Raw genomic sequence first — 12,265 nt, forward strand, 5'->3', positions numbered from 1 at the left:
CCAAATCTCAGTGTTTTTTAAAGTTTTTTAAATTACAGGCTCGTTAATTTCCCAGGCGGTATCTTGCTGTCTCAGCGTGAGGAGCAGGATGTTGTCTTCCTACCAGATCCACAAACATATTCCCCCTCCAAACACACACACTTGTTTGTTGTCAGTCACCCACTTTTCTTCTCAACAGAAGAATTGTAGCTATACATTTTTTCTAACAAGACCTCTCAAAGTAATACAGCTTTAACTTGGTGTTTTTACATAAACGGACGACATGTTCTTCATGAGACACTTTTGCAGACATACAAAGGCTACCTCAACAAAAGTAAACACATACTAGCAAACACTCTCTCACCCTGCCTGGCATGCTTCCGTTCTCTACATGCTTGTTTCCGCATCGTTAGCCATGGAGCCTGAAATAGCCTGGTCCTAGAGACCTATAGCCTCACAGTCTATAAGACCCATATACACACACTGAGGCTCTTTTGGGTCAAAAAGTGGGTTGAGAAAGAGGCTTATTGTCTGTGGTGGCCTCAGCCAGACAATGCAGCCAGCGGTTAATCGGAGGTCTTTATCTTGGCTAGCAGAGGCAGAGCAGGGCAGATAGAGAGACTGTCGTTGGGCTTTAGCCTCTAGGGTTTATTAGTGTCTGTTGGGTCTAGTGTTGCTGCTGCTACTCCCATTGCTGCACTGCTTCAACTCACTTCCTACTCTAAGACCTCTCAGGATCAAACCGGTGCAGTGACTTACAGATGCCAGCCAACGCCATTCTGAAATATTGTAAGTCGATAAGGAGGATAAGAGAACAGAACAATGTTACACCACTGATAGAATGTGTTCTACGGTGAGGACATGATGCTGCTCCAGTCATATCACGCCGAGACACTGGCATGTGTTGTCTCAGTATTTTATCTGTGTACGTGTGTAGGCACTGACAATGTGTGAGAATGTTATCTGTGCTAGAAAATGGTTTTCTTAGTATAGTAGCTAGCTGTGTAGAGTGCATAGGCACAGAACATCTGGAATATGCTGAATAATAGTCGCCACTTGACTGACATTATTTTCATCATGAATATATTTGAAGGACAACTGAACAACATGGTTTTAGTTGTTGTCACTGGCACTTCAATTTGTGGTTGCTTTCATTGGTCTCTATCCTCCAGGCCCCTGTTTAAGATCTCAGTTTTAATAAAGGCATCTCCCTCCCTTGGCTGGATTCCAGCCGATGATTCTTCCTTCCTTTTACCACAAAGATAATAAACCTCTGTGCAACATGTCATTCTTTTACAAATCCCCATTCTTCCTTCCTCCCCCTGCTTAGCCTTTCTCTCTTTCACCTTCCCCCTCTCCTCTGTCTCTCAAGTGTCATAGCGGCAGCAGCATTCTCGGAAGGATCAGTTGCCAGGAGACAGGATTCTCTCCCCATTGTGCTGTGATAAAGGGGGTCTACAATCAGCACGACTGGGGAGAATCTGGGGCCCTGGGGACCTACACTCCACTTTCAGGGGTGTAGGTGGGAGGACTGCTGAGGAGTGGAGGGGGTGTACAGGGTGGGGTTGGGGAGGCTCTGACACACAATTCCCATCAGCCAGTGCTGGTCGCCATGTAATCCTGCTGGGATGTGCTCTCAGACGGACACAATTTGTGGGGGAGAGGAGCCAGTCACATGGAGGGAAGCAGGCATGAATAGTCATTCGAATTGTTTTTAATTAGCTAATCAGTGTACCTCCGTTCCCACTGTTCGCTTCCCTCCCCCTCTACACACACACTCAACACACCGCAACAGGAGGCAGGCAGTTCCCAACTAATGTGGTCACAATTTTGCAAGGATTGTGTGTGCATTTACCCACATTTACCAACAGGTTCATCTTCATAGTGGTCCTTTTCTTGAGACTGTAGTAATAGATTCTCTGATCACCCTCTATTTGCCGTTAGAGACCAGAGTCGTTTCCCTGAGCCAGGCTGCCGTTACTCTGAATACAGACAGAAGGAAATCCCATATTATAAACTTGGTGGTTCGAGCCCTGAATGCTGATTGGCAGACAGTCGTGGTATATCACACCGTATACTACGGGTATGACAAAGCATTTATTTTTACGGCTCTAATTGGTAACCAGTTTACAATAGCAATAAGGCACCTCAGGTGTGTGTTGCGGTGTGCCTGGATACAGCCGCTAGCCATGGTATATTGGCCATATACCACACCCCTCGTGCCTTATTGCTTAAATATAACCCATTGATTACGTGCACACACACACACACACACACACACACACACACAGAGCACTAACTCACTGGGCCTCAGTCACAGCACAGTGGAATAAAGGCCATTTCCCAATCACTTGCCTGTGTGTGTTCAGTGTTAATCAGTAACCACCAACCTCCCTGTCTGTCTGTGTCAGTGTTATACAGGGTAGGCTGTTTTGTTATTCTGGTGTAAGTGGGTGTTGTAGCGAGGTGATTATAGCTTTGACTAATTATATTGAAATTATGTTCCAGCTGTTGGAACATCCACATGTCATAGAACCATAGAACGGTTCTCTCTGGCAGCGCTGGGTTCTACCTACTTAGTAAGAATTGTTGTCCTTCATTGTTATGGCTCTAGTTGCCGCGTGAAAGGATCTAGCATAATCTATCCGCCACTACTTTCATTGTCCATTTCCCATTTCGCGTTTCATCGTTATTTACTTCCCAGGAATTGATTTCCCATCGGCTTATCTAGCAGATCATCTTTGGTCAGAGCTCATTGTCATGCTACACCATGTGATGCCAGTTAATTCCCATTCTATTGTTTGTTTATTCAAATGATTGTTTAGTGTGCTCATATCTCCAATCTCCATTACAGTCATTTGAATAGTCTATGAAAAGCCACAGCCATCTGGGTGTTTTATATGTAGTGTGAAAGATGTCCTGAATGTCTTTTCACTACATTAATTAATGAAGGGACTTGAACAGTGGAGAATACAGATTGGCTCATAACCCATTAGCTTCACTTGCATTTTTATGTGGCTATTACTGGCTAATCAAAAATCAGACATGTCCCCCGCCTTTCTGCCCAATGGTTTTAAGTGGAGTTCAAAGTGTCTGTCTGGTGGTTGAGCGAGAGGGGGGGGGTGAGACTTTTTAATGTCAGTTGACTACTTTCCTTTTTACTTCTGTAGTTTGAGGGTACTGTATAGGCTCGTTTTCGAGCACTGGGAGTAGGCTATTACCCAAGGGAGAGGGGAGAAGAGAAGGGGAGAGGTAGTGGAGGTAGCATACTTATCAGAATTGCCAACACCGGGTATATCCGGTTTTCAGGGATACAGCTAATTCAATCTAGATTCCTTTTCCGCTGGAAACCTGATGTGGGAACTCCGCTCAGGCTTTTTCTTTTACGCCTGCTACGTTAGGTTAGGGAGCTAGTGTTGGTCATAAATTTCACTGCACTTTTCTCATCTGAACCCTCATAACATGAATGGCAGATTTACTGGAAAGCTTAATTGTGATCAGATGATGGCATGAAATATCACTTTTCACCTAGTGTGCGTGTGTGTGGTGGTTGAGGGGGAGAGACGTCCGTGAGTATCAACTGTAATAAAGACAAAAGCAGCCCAAGGTCATCGAGGTCCCAGACTCATCAATTAGATAAAATTAAAAAAAACATTGGTGCCCCCTGATAAAACGTCAGAGAAAACAATTCCCTGATAAACAATTCCAGGTGAATGGAATTTGTTTTGAAAATGTAATTTTCATTTTTTGCATGTAGGCTGTTTCTCTGGTATTCACCGATGCCTGACGATAAATTCATACATAGCTCTGTCACATAGACGTCAGGCTCTCTGTGTTGACTTTGATAGACATTCATCTTACTTTGTTTCTATTGCTCTCATTTCACTGGCGTTGTTGTCTGCTGCTCAGGGCTGTGACTGAGTCGCTGTGAACAAGGACGTCTGTCAGATCCAATGGACAACAGAATCAGCTACCGCAGCAATGTGGGGTTCATGGCTGTTAGACCTTAGTGTTCTGTGACCATATAAAATGCTCGGAGGGCCTTCTCGCTCTCCACAATAGCGGGTGTGACTGAGACTGGGCTGTGTGGTGTGATCCCAGACTGTCATGCCCCAGAGGGAGGTGAGGCGACGGGGTTGGAGACTGAGATGATGAGGGTCTTGAGAGCAGTGAGGGCGGTGCACCTGTATCACTAACTAGGCCTAACCTCCAGGACTCGACAAACAACACTCTCACCACAAACACAATGTGTCTTCAGTTCAAAGAATGACACAAGGGATGTTCCAAGGGTAATTTAAGGGAATTCCACTCCTATTTGCATTGTGCTTTTCATTCTTGTTCAACCTCCTGTTGATTGTGAACCATTATGTAATGGGGACTATACAGTATTTGTGTGTGTGTATATATATGAATGCTTTATGATGAGAACTCTAGTTTTCTCATCACCATGGAAATTATAATTTGGGAGCTTGTGTATGTGTTATGATATCCTTTGGCTGTCTAGGGTGGAGAAACATCTGCAACACACAACATCCCTCCACATTGCAGACAAACGAGGGGAGAACAGAAAACGGACTTTCAGCATAGGCTTCATAAAGCATTCATATAGGCTTCATAAGCACTGCATACATGGGTCACAAATCATCTGTAACCATATTTCATGCTCTATAAAAGATGAATAAATGTGAAAAATGTATTGATGGTTGTCACATAGTTATGCCACATGAATCTTTATAGAGCGTGATATAGTTATAGGTTGATTTGTGAAGCATCGATGTAGTGCTTTATGAAGATACCCTTCAAATAAAGCAGGACTGAAAATTCTGTGTCTTATGTCTTCAGTAGGGGTTTTTGGATGCTGCGTGCCCCCTAGCACGACAGGCTCCTACATTTATTAAAGTGGCCTGTGATTCCACATTTATGTAATAAGGGCAGCAGCCTCTATGGTGCAGGGTTGAGTAGCTGGGTGGTAGCCGGCTAGTGATGGCTATTTAACAGTGGCCTTGAGATAGCTGTTTTTCAGTCTCTCTGTCCCAGCTTTGATACACCTGTACTGACTTCTGGATGATAGCGGGGTGAACAGGCCGTGGCTCAGGTGGTTGATGTTGTTGATGATCATTTTTGGCCTTCCTGTGACGACAGGTGCTGTAGATGTCCTGGAGGGCAGGCAGTGTGCCCCCGGATATGTGTTGGGCAGATCGAACCACCCTCTGGAGAGTCCTGCGGGTGGTGCAGTTGCCGTACCAGGCGGTGATGCAGGCCGATGGGATGCTCTCAGTTGTGCATCTGTAAACGTTTGTGAGGGTCTTAGGGGCCAAGCCAAATTTTTTTCAGCCTCCTGAGGTTGAAGAGACGCTATTGCGTCCTCTTCACCACACTGTCTGTGTGGGTGGACCATTTCAGATTGTCCGTGATGTGTACGCCGAGGAACTTGACGCATTCCACCTCCACTGCGGTCCTGTCGATGCGGATGGGGCGTGCTCCCTCTTCTGTTTCCTGAAGTCCACCATCAGCTCCTTTGTTTTTACGTTGGCACCACTCCGCCAGGGTCCTCACCTCCTCCCTGTAGTCTGTCTCGTCATTGTTGGTAATCAGGCCTACTACTGTTGTGTCTGCAAACTTGATTGCGTTGGAGGTATGCATGGCCACACAGTCATGGGTGAAAAGGGATTACAGGAGGGAGCTAAGCATGCACCTTTGTAGGGCCCCTGTGTTGAGGATCAGCAAAGTGGAAGTGTTTCCTACCTTCACCACCGTCAGGAAGTCCAGGACCCAGTTGCACAGGGCGATGTTCAGACCAAGGGCCCCGAGATTAACGATGAGCTTGGAGGGTACTATGGTGTCAGTGTTTGGCTTCTGTCTATTTGAGCTCATCAGTCTGTTGGTAATCCTGTCGAACGCGGCGTGTATTGTGTAGTGGAGCTGCATACCGGTTGCTTTCCACTTTCTGGCGGATCAAGTTTTGAAATCAGTGGAATTGGAGTATGTTAGCTGAAGAGATGGAGAAAACACCAGTGCACATTGAACGTGGTTTGTTAGCTCCCAGCACTGTGGCATTGTTGGCACTGTGTTTGTTGTTTAACTATCTAATGTTAGCTGACTGGCTCGTTAGCTAACATTACGTGACGTGTGTGAACTTACACTTTGTTTACTTAGCTAGGTTCATTGTGAACCTAGCTAGCTTATGTCTTAAGCTATAGTGTACTGTTAGCTAGGTAGCTAACATTAGCTGGCTGGCTCCCTAGCTGACGTTATTCGTATCCCATCTTGTTACTTTTCTAGTTACAGCCTAGCTAGCTAACATTGAACCTGGTTGGTTAGCTCCCAGCACTGTGGCATTGTTGGCACTGTTCATTGCTGTTTAACTAGCTAACGTTAGCTGGCTGGCTCGTTAGCTAACGTTACGTGATGTGTGTACAACACCCGTTGAATATGGCCGGTGTCAGTAAACGTCTGCAAAAAGAGTCATGAAATTGTTGCCAGCAGAGCTGGTAAGGCTGTTTTCATGTTATCAATGGGTAAATAAATCATTGGTCAGAGCGTCAAGTGCGTGCTCCGAGAGCGTAATGAGATGGGTGGGGCTAAAGCTTAAGAGAATGATGCCGAATGGGTGTAGATAAAGAATAGCTCTTCACTAGATACCAAAACATTCAAAGGCCATTTTCTCAAAAGGGAGTTTACAAGTTCATCAACTTTCAAAGTAGAATTACTTTCCCATTGTTCCTCAAATGCAGTGTGTGATATACTATTTTGTAGTCTCTACTTTTATCCAATGTATTAAAAAAAAAACACAATTTCAAATTTTGCTACATTTTTTAATTTATTTTTATTTATCCGTTATTTTACCAGGTAAGTTGACTGAGAACACATTCTCATTTGCAGCAACGACCTGGGGAATAGTTACAGGGGAGAGGAGGGGGATGAATGAGCCAATTGTAAACTGGGGATTATTAGGTGACCGTGATGGTTGAGGGCCAAATTGGGAATTTACATAGGCCGAATCCAGGTGGTTAGTCACAATTGCTCTGGGGGGTATGAACAAAGAATCCAATTCAGGGAAATTTGTAATGCTGGTGACTTACTGCCGCTCTGATATCCCAAAGTTATTACCGGCTGTATGTAATAACACAAAAAACATTCTGGGCTAATAATGTAAGAAATAACACAAAAAATACTGCAAAGTTGCTTAGGAGCTAGAAGCAGAACAGCCGTGTCTGTCGGCGCCATCTCCTTATCTCCCTACCACCAAATGACACACAGATTACTTTAAAACATTGGGCTGGCAGAACATGCAGCAGAGGCGTACGTACGATTGATGTAACTCACTCTGGGTCTGAACTGCCCATGGCCCGCATCCAAAACCTGCTCCAGCTCCCTGCTTACTTTTCGATTACAGAATGCAGTTTCAACCCAGGCTCTGGTCTTGTGTGTGTGTGTGTGTGTGTGTGTGTGTGTATGTATGTGTGTGTGTGTGCGCGCCTGTGTGTGTGCACAAATTCAGATTTGTTTCACCAGGTTGTAGTAAAAATGTATTTTCTGTACACAGTATCATTTCAATGCTATTGAATTATACACAAATAGTAATCTGTGAGCTACATCGAGGGGATATAGCCTAGCAGACGAGTTTTAAAAAAGCTGCATTTTTAGTTTTGACAGTGGAAGGCGACTAACTGTCAAAAGGATTTTTCTATGTGGCGGCAGCATGTGACAACTCCATTCTCTATGGACTGTGGTTCCATGCTGAGGGTTTAAAAGCTCTTATTGAATTGAATGGAGAAAATCTTTAGCTCTGTTGATGTCACCAGGAAAATGTTTATTCATTCTAAGAATAACTCCTTGAGAAATATGATGCTCCATTTGGGTGATGAGCAGAGCTACACTTTATTTTTATTTTTTTATACATAACCTATTCGGTCTGCTTTATTATAAACCTCTTCCCTGTGTAGTTCACATTTTACAAAGATGTGTTTTGCCTTTATTGAAGTAGCTCTTGACCTCATAATAATATGTCATTTTATGAAGTCTCTGTTTCAAAGATTTGAAATAATCCAGTTAACCAAAATACTGATTTTAAACCTTAAAGATCTGACTTTTTAAATGTTATTATTCTGTTAACTCATATACAAATAATGTTGTTTTATCATCCTATACTCGTATTTGTGGCCAAAGCATAAATTGGCGAAAAACCCTACCTCAAAGTAGGGCTGGGCGATACGGCCTAAAACTCAAATCTCTATTTTTTTTCAAACCGTCATGATATATAGCTCGTTTAAATATATATATTTTTCACTCTAAAAAAGATTTGTTGTACAATTTAAAGGTCAAATAGACTACATTTAAAACAGTCAGCAATAATCGAATGAATTTAGGGTTTGTGAAATTATACCTAGACTGAATATACGCTTCCCACAACCATAAGACTTTTACATTTGAGTCATTTAGCAGACGCTCTTATCCAGAGCGACTTATCATTTGTTTTACCTGGTCAGCTCGGGGATTCGAACCAGCGACACTTTGGTTACTGGCCCAAAGCTCTTAACCACTAGGTTAAATAGTTGTACCTGCTTTTTTTACAATAATCACTGATCTGGCTTTCGGGTCTGTCTATAAAAATGCCGTTTTTTGTTACAAATTTAACCAGAACCATGCATAATGCACATTCATTAATAATGTAGCAGGTATTATAGAAAATGAACACAGGTCTCATAAACAATCTCTCAAGCACCATCCCTCATGCTAGTAGTGTTTTCTCTGCTTGTTTGAGGAGATGAAATATGAACTTCTCTATTACAGTAAAATAATGTCTCAATGTGTTTTGGTGTCCATGTGAATGATTCTGTAAGACCGAACCTCAAATGCAGATAGCAATTTGAAATCGCTTGTCAGAGACGAATAAGTGATCTCTCATCTTTGTTGTGGTAGAGGGAGGGGCTTTGGGTGTGTATGTAAACCATAGAGAAAGAGACAAAACGAGAGGTTTCTCTCACCAAAATATGTCCAAAATAACCCCAATGCGTTTCTATGTGCTTATTTTGAACATAAGCTTGTCGCTTGCCTTCCTGCCTTTTGGGACAACAACTCCTATTGTTAGGGTGGAGACATGAGCATCTCGTCATTATATACAGATCTCTGGTGTAAATGGTAAGGTGCACAGTACAGAAGGAGCAATCGAGACAACCAAAAAGACAACAAGTGGAAATAAATGCTAATAAAAACAAAAAATACAAAAAACCTTGATTTTGAGATAAAGTCATTTGGAATAACGCGAGAACATTTTAATTAATTTTATGTATCGCCCAGCCCTACCTCAAAGTTGCATCTACATTTTAGTCATATAGTAGACACTCTTATCCAGAGTGACTTACAATTAGTTAATTAATTTGAGACACACATATCAGTCGTAGCAAGTATATTTTCCCCCTAAAATAGTTAACAGCAAAGCCAGTGCTCTTTTTGTTTCTTTTTTTTTGTGGGGGTGCCGTGGGATTCATTTAAGATGTTTTCGGAAGATGGGCAGCGACTCTGCTGTCCTAGCTTCAGGGGAAACCTGGTTCCACCATTGGAGTGCCAGGACAGTGAAGAGCTTTGACTGGGCTGAGCGGGAGCTGACCCCCATAGAGGTTGGAAGGCCAAGAGACCTGAGGTGGCAGAACGGAGTGCTGTGGTTGTGGAGTAGAGTTTGAGCATATAAAAAAACTAAATGAAAAAAGTGTATCTCAAACAGAGCATTTCAAAAAGGCTTGCTATTTCCTCAAATAGGATGTCATCCTTGTGAGCAGGATGAGCTGGCCAATCGGCGGTCTACTCATATTAATATTTCTTATGACTGGTATACGCCCAGACAATTGTGTTGGGGTACGATGACACCATTCCAAGACACGAAAAGCTGCTTTTTTTTAACATAATTGAAAAAAATATTTCACTCGTATTATGATTAATTATAGATCATATTTCATAGAAATCTGGTAACACTGGACAGTTACTTTTAACTGAAACATAAGATGGAATCCTGATTTGTTTTAGAAGTAACATCATAGACTTAGTCATTCTAATTCGATCCCAACCATGAACCAAGGTGCTAATGAAGGGAATGCCATGCAATCAGTGTGTTCTATGAACTTCCTCTCCCTCCCTCTCTGTGTCCAGGTGTAGCCCATGGCCTGGAGATCACGTCCCAGGGACCCACGTCCATAGAGAAAGCCAGCAGTGAGAGTGTCAAGCTGGATTGCCAGTTTTCTCTGGCCCCCGTGGACTCTGGCCCCCTGGACATCGAATGGAGCTTGCTGGCCTCCGATAACCAGAAAGAGGACAAAGTGGTGTGTGTTTAATGGGGTCCTTCCGAGTGGTGTTTGTTCTTTCATCCATGAAAAAGGGTTTGGGGGTTATTCCTGCTTTTGCTATGTCATAATTCATCATATTGTGTCGGAACTATCCAGTGTTTCAACAGAAGTGTTATGTGAGAGCTGGGACAATAAACCAAAAATTACCGACATTGGCTTCCTTTTAGAGAAGTAATTTTAGTTGATTTTGCTACACAACGTTCCTGTAGATTATTCTAAAACCATTATTTGGTCAACAGTAATAGTCTATGCATTATGTTGATTCTGCTATGAATGTATCTGCCTGTCCCTCTTTCACTGTCGGCTGCTGATTCTCACTCCCCCTCCCCACTGTGTGCACGGAGGAGGGCGAGATGCATTCTGAGAAGCACAAGATGCTATTGAGGGAAAAATACTGTTCTCTTTACAGAGAGGAGAGTCGCAGCTTTCTGTCAGTGTCTGTATATATAATGTATTTCTCACCTCTGGTTTTGATGCGCCTGCGGACCGAATAGGCCTACATCAACTAGCCTAGCAATGGAACGTCTAGCTAAGTGTTAGGAATTCCCACTTCCTCAGGTGGTGAGTAATGTAGCCTATAGTCCAAATGCACAAAGATGACGGCAAATTCTCTGAAGAGCCAAAAATATATCTGATCATTCTGGATCCTATTTTTTGACAGGTTGGACATCAAAATGCATGTATTTCCTGGACATGTTCGATGAAATACTTTTGGTCATGTATTGTATGTGGCCACCTGCTCGTCGAACATCTCATTCCAAAATCATAGGCATTAGTATGGAGTTTATTCCCCCTTTGCTGCTATAACAACCTCCCCTCTTCTTCAAAGGCTTTCCACTAGATGTTGGAACATTGCTGCGGGGACTTGCTTCCATTCAGCCACAAGAGCATTAGTGAGGTTGGGCACTGATGTTGGGCGATTAGGCATGGCTCACAGTCGGCGTTCCAATTCATCCCAAAGGTGTTCGATGGGGTTGAGATCAGGGCTCTGTGCAGGCCTGTCAAGTTCTTCCACACCGATCTCGACAAAGCATTTCTGTATGGGCCTCGCTTTGTCCATGGGGCATTATCATGCTGGAACAGGAAAGGGCCTTCCCAAAATTATTGCCACAAAGTTGGAAGCACATAATCGTCTAGAATGTCATTGTATGCTGTAGCATTAAGATTTCCCTTCACTAGAACTAATGGGCCTAGCCCGAACCATGAAAAACAGCCCCAGACCATTATTCCTCCTCCACCAAACTTTAGAGTTCGTACTATGCATTTGGGAAGGTAGCGTTCTCCTAGTATCCGCCAAACACAGATTCATCCATCGGACTGCCTGATGGTGAAGCATGATTCATCATTCCAGAGAAGGCGTTTCCACTGCTCCAGAGTCCAATGGCGTTGAGCTTTACACCAAACCAGCCAACATTTGGCATTGCGCATGGTGATCTTGGCCTTGTGTGCGGCTGCTCGGCCATGGAAACCCATTTCATGGAGCACCCAACAGTTATTGTGCTGACATTGCTTCCAGACTTCGTTTGGAACTTGGTAGTGAGGGTTGCAACTGAAGACAGATGATTTTTACGTTCTTCAGCACTCGGCGATCCCATTCTGTGAGCATGTGTAGCCTGCCACTTCGCGGCTGAGCCGTTGTTGCTCCTAGACATTTTTACTTCACAATAACAGCACTTACAGTTGACCGGGACAGCTTTGACGAACTGACTTGTTGGAAAGTTGGCATCCTATGACGGTGCCACGTTGAAAGTCACTGAGCTTTTCAGTAAGAACATTCTACTGCCAATGTTTGTCTATGGAGATTGCATTGTTGTGTGCTCAATTTTATACACTTGTCATCAACGGGTACGGCTGAAATAGTCAAATCCACCAATTTGAAGGCGTGTCCACATACTTTTTTATATATATACAGCTTTAAGTTTACATACACTTAGGTTGGAGTCATT

General features: G+C 43.4%; 1 protein-coding gene across 1 annotated transcript in view; it reads left to right on the forward strand.

The window, feature by feature from the left end:
* The window catches only part of LOC129813201 (coxsackievirus and adenovirus receptor homolog), a 65,532-nt gene that overhangs the window by 33,293 nt on the left and 19,974 nt on the right, over nucleotides 1-12,265 (forward strand). Inside the window, exon 2 of the mRNA XM_055865473.1 lies at nucleotides 10,126-10,295. Coding sequence (XP_055721448.1) covers nucleotides 10,126-10,295 — 170 coding nt within the window. The remainder of the gene's footprint in view (nucleotides 1-10,125; nucleotides 10,296-12,265) is intronic.

Source organism: Salvelinus fontinalis, chromosome 2, assembly GCF_029448725.1.
Source record: "Salvelinus fontinalis isolate EN_2023a chromosome 2, ASM2944872v1, whole genome shotgun sequence".
Lineage (NCBI taxonomy): Eukaryota > Metazoa > Chordata > Actinopteri > Salmoniformes > Salmonidae > Salvelinus > Salvelinus fontinalis.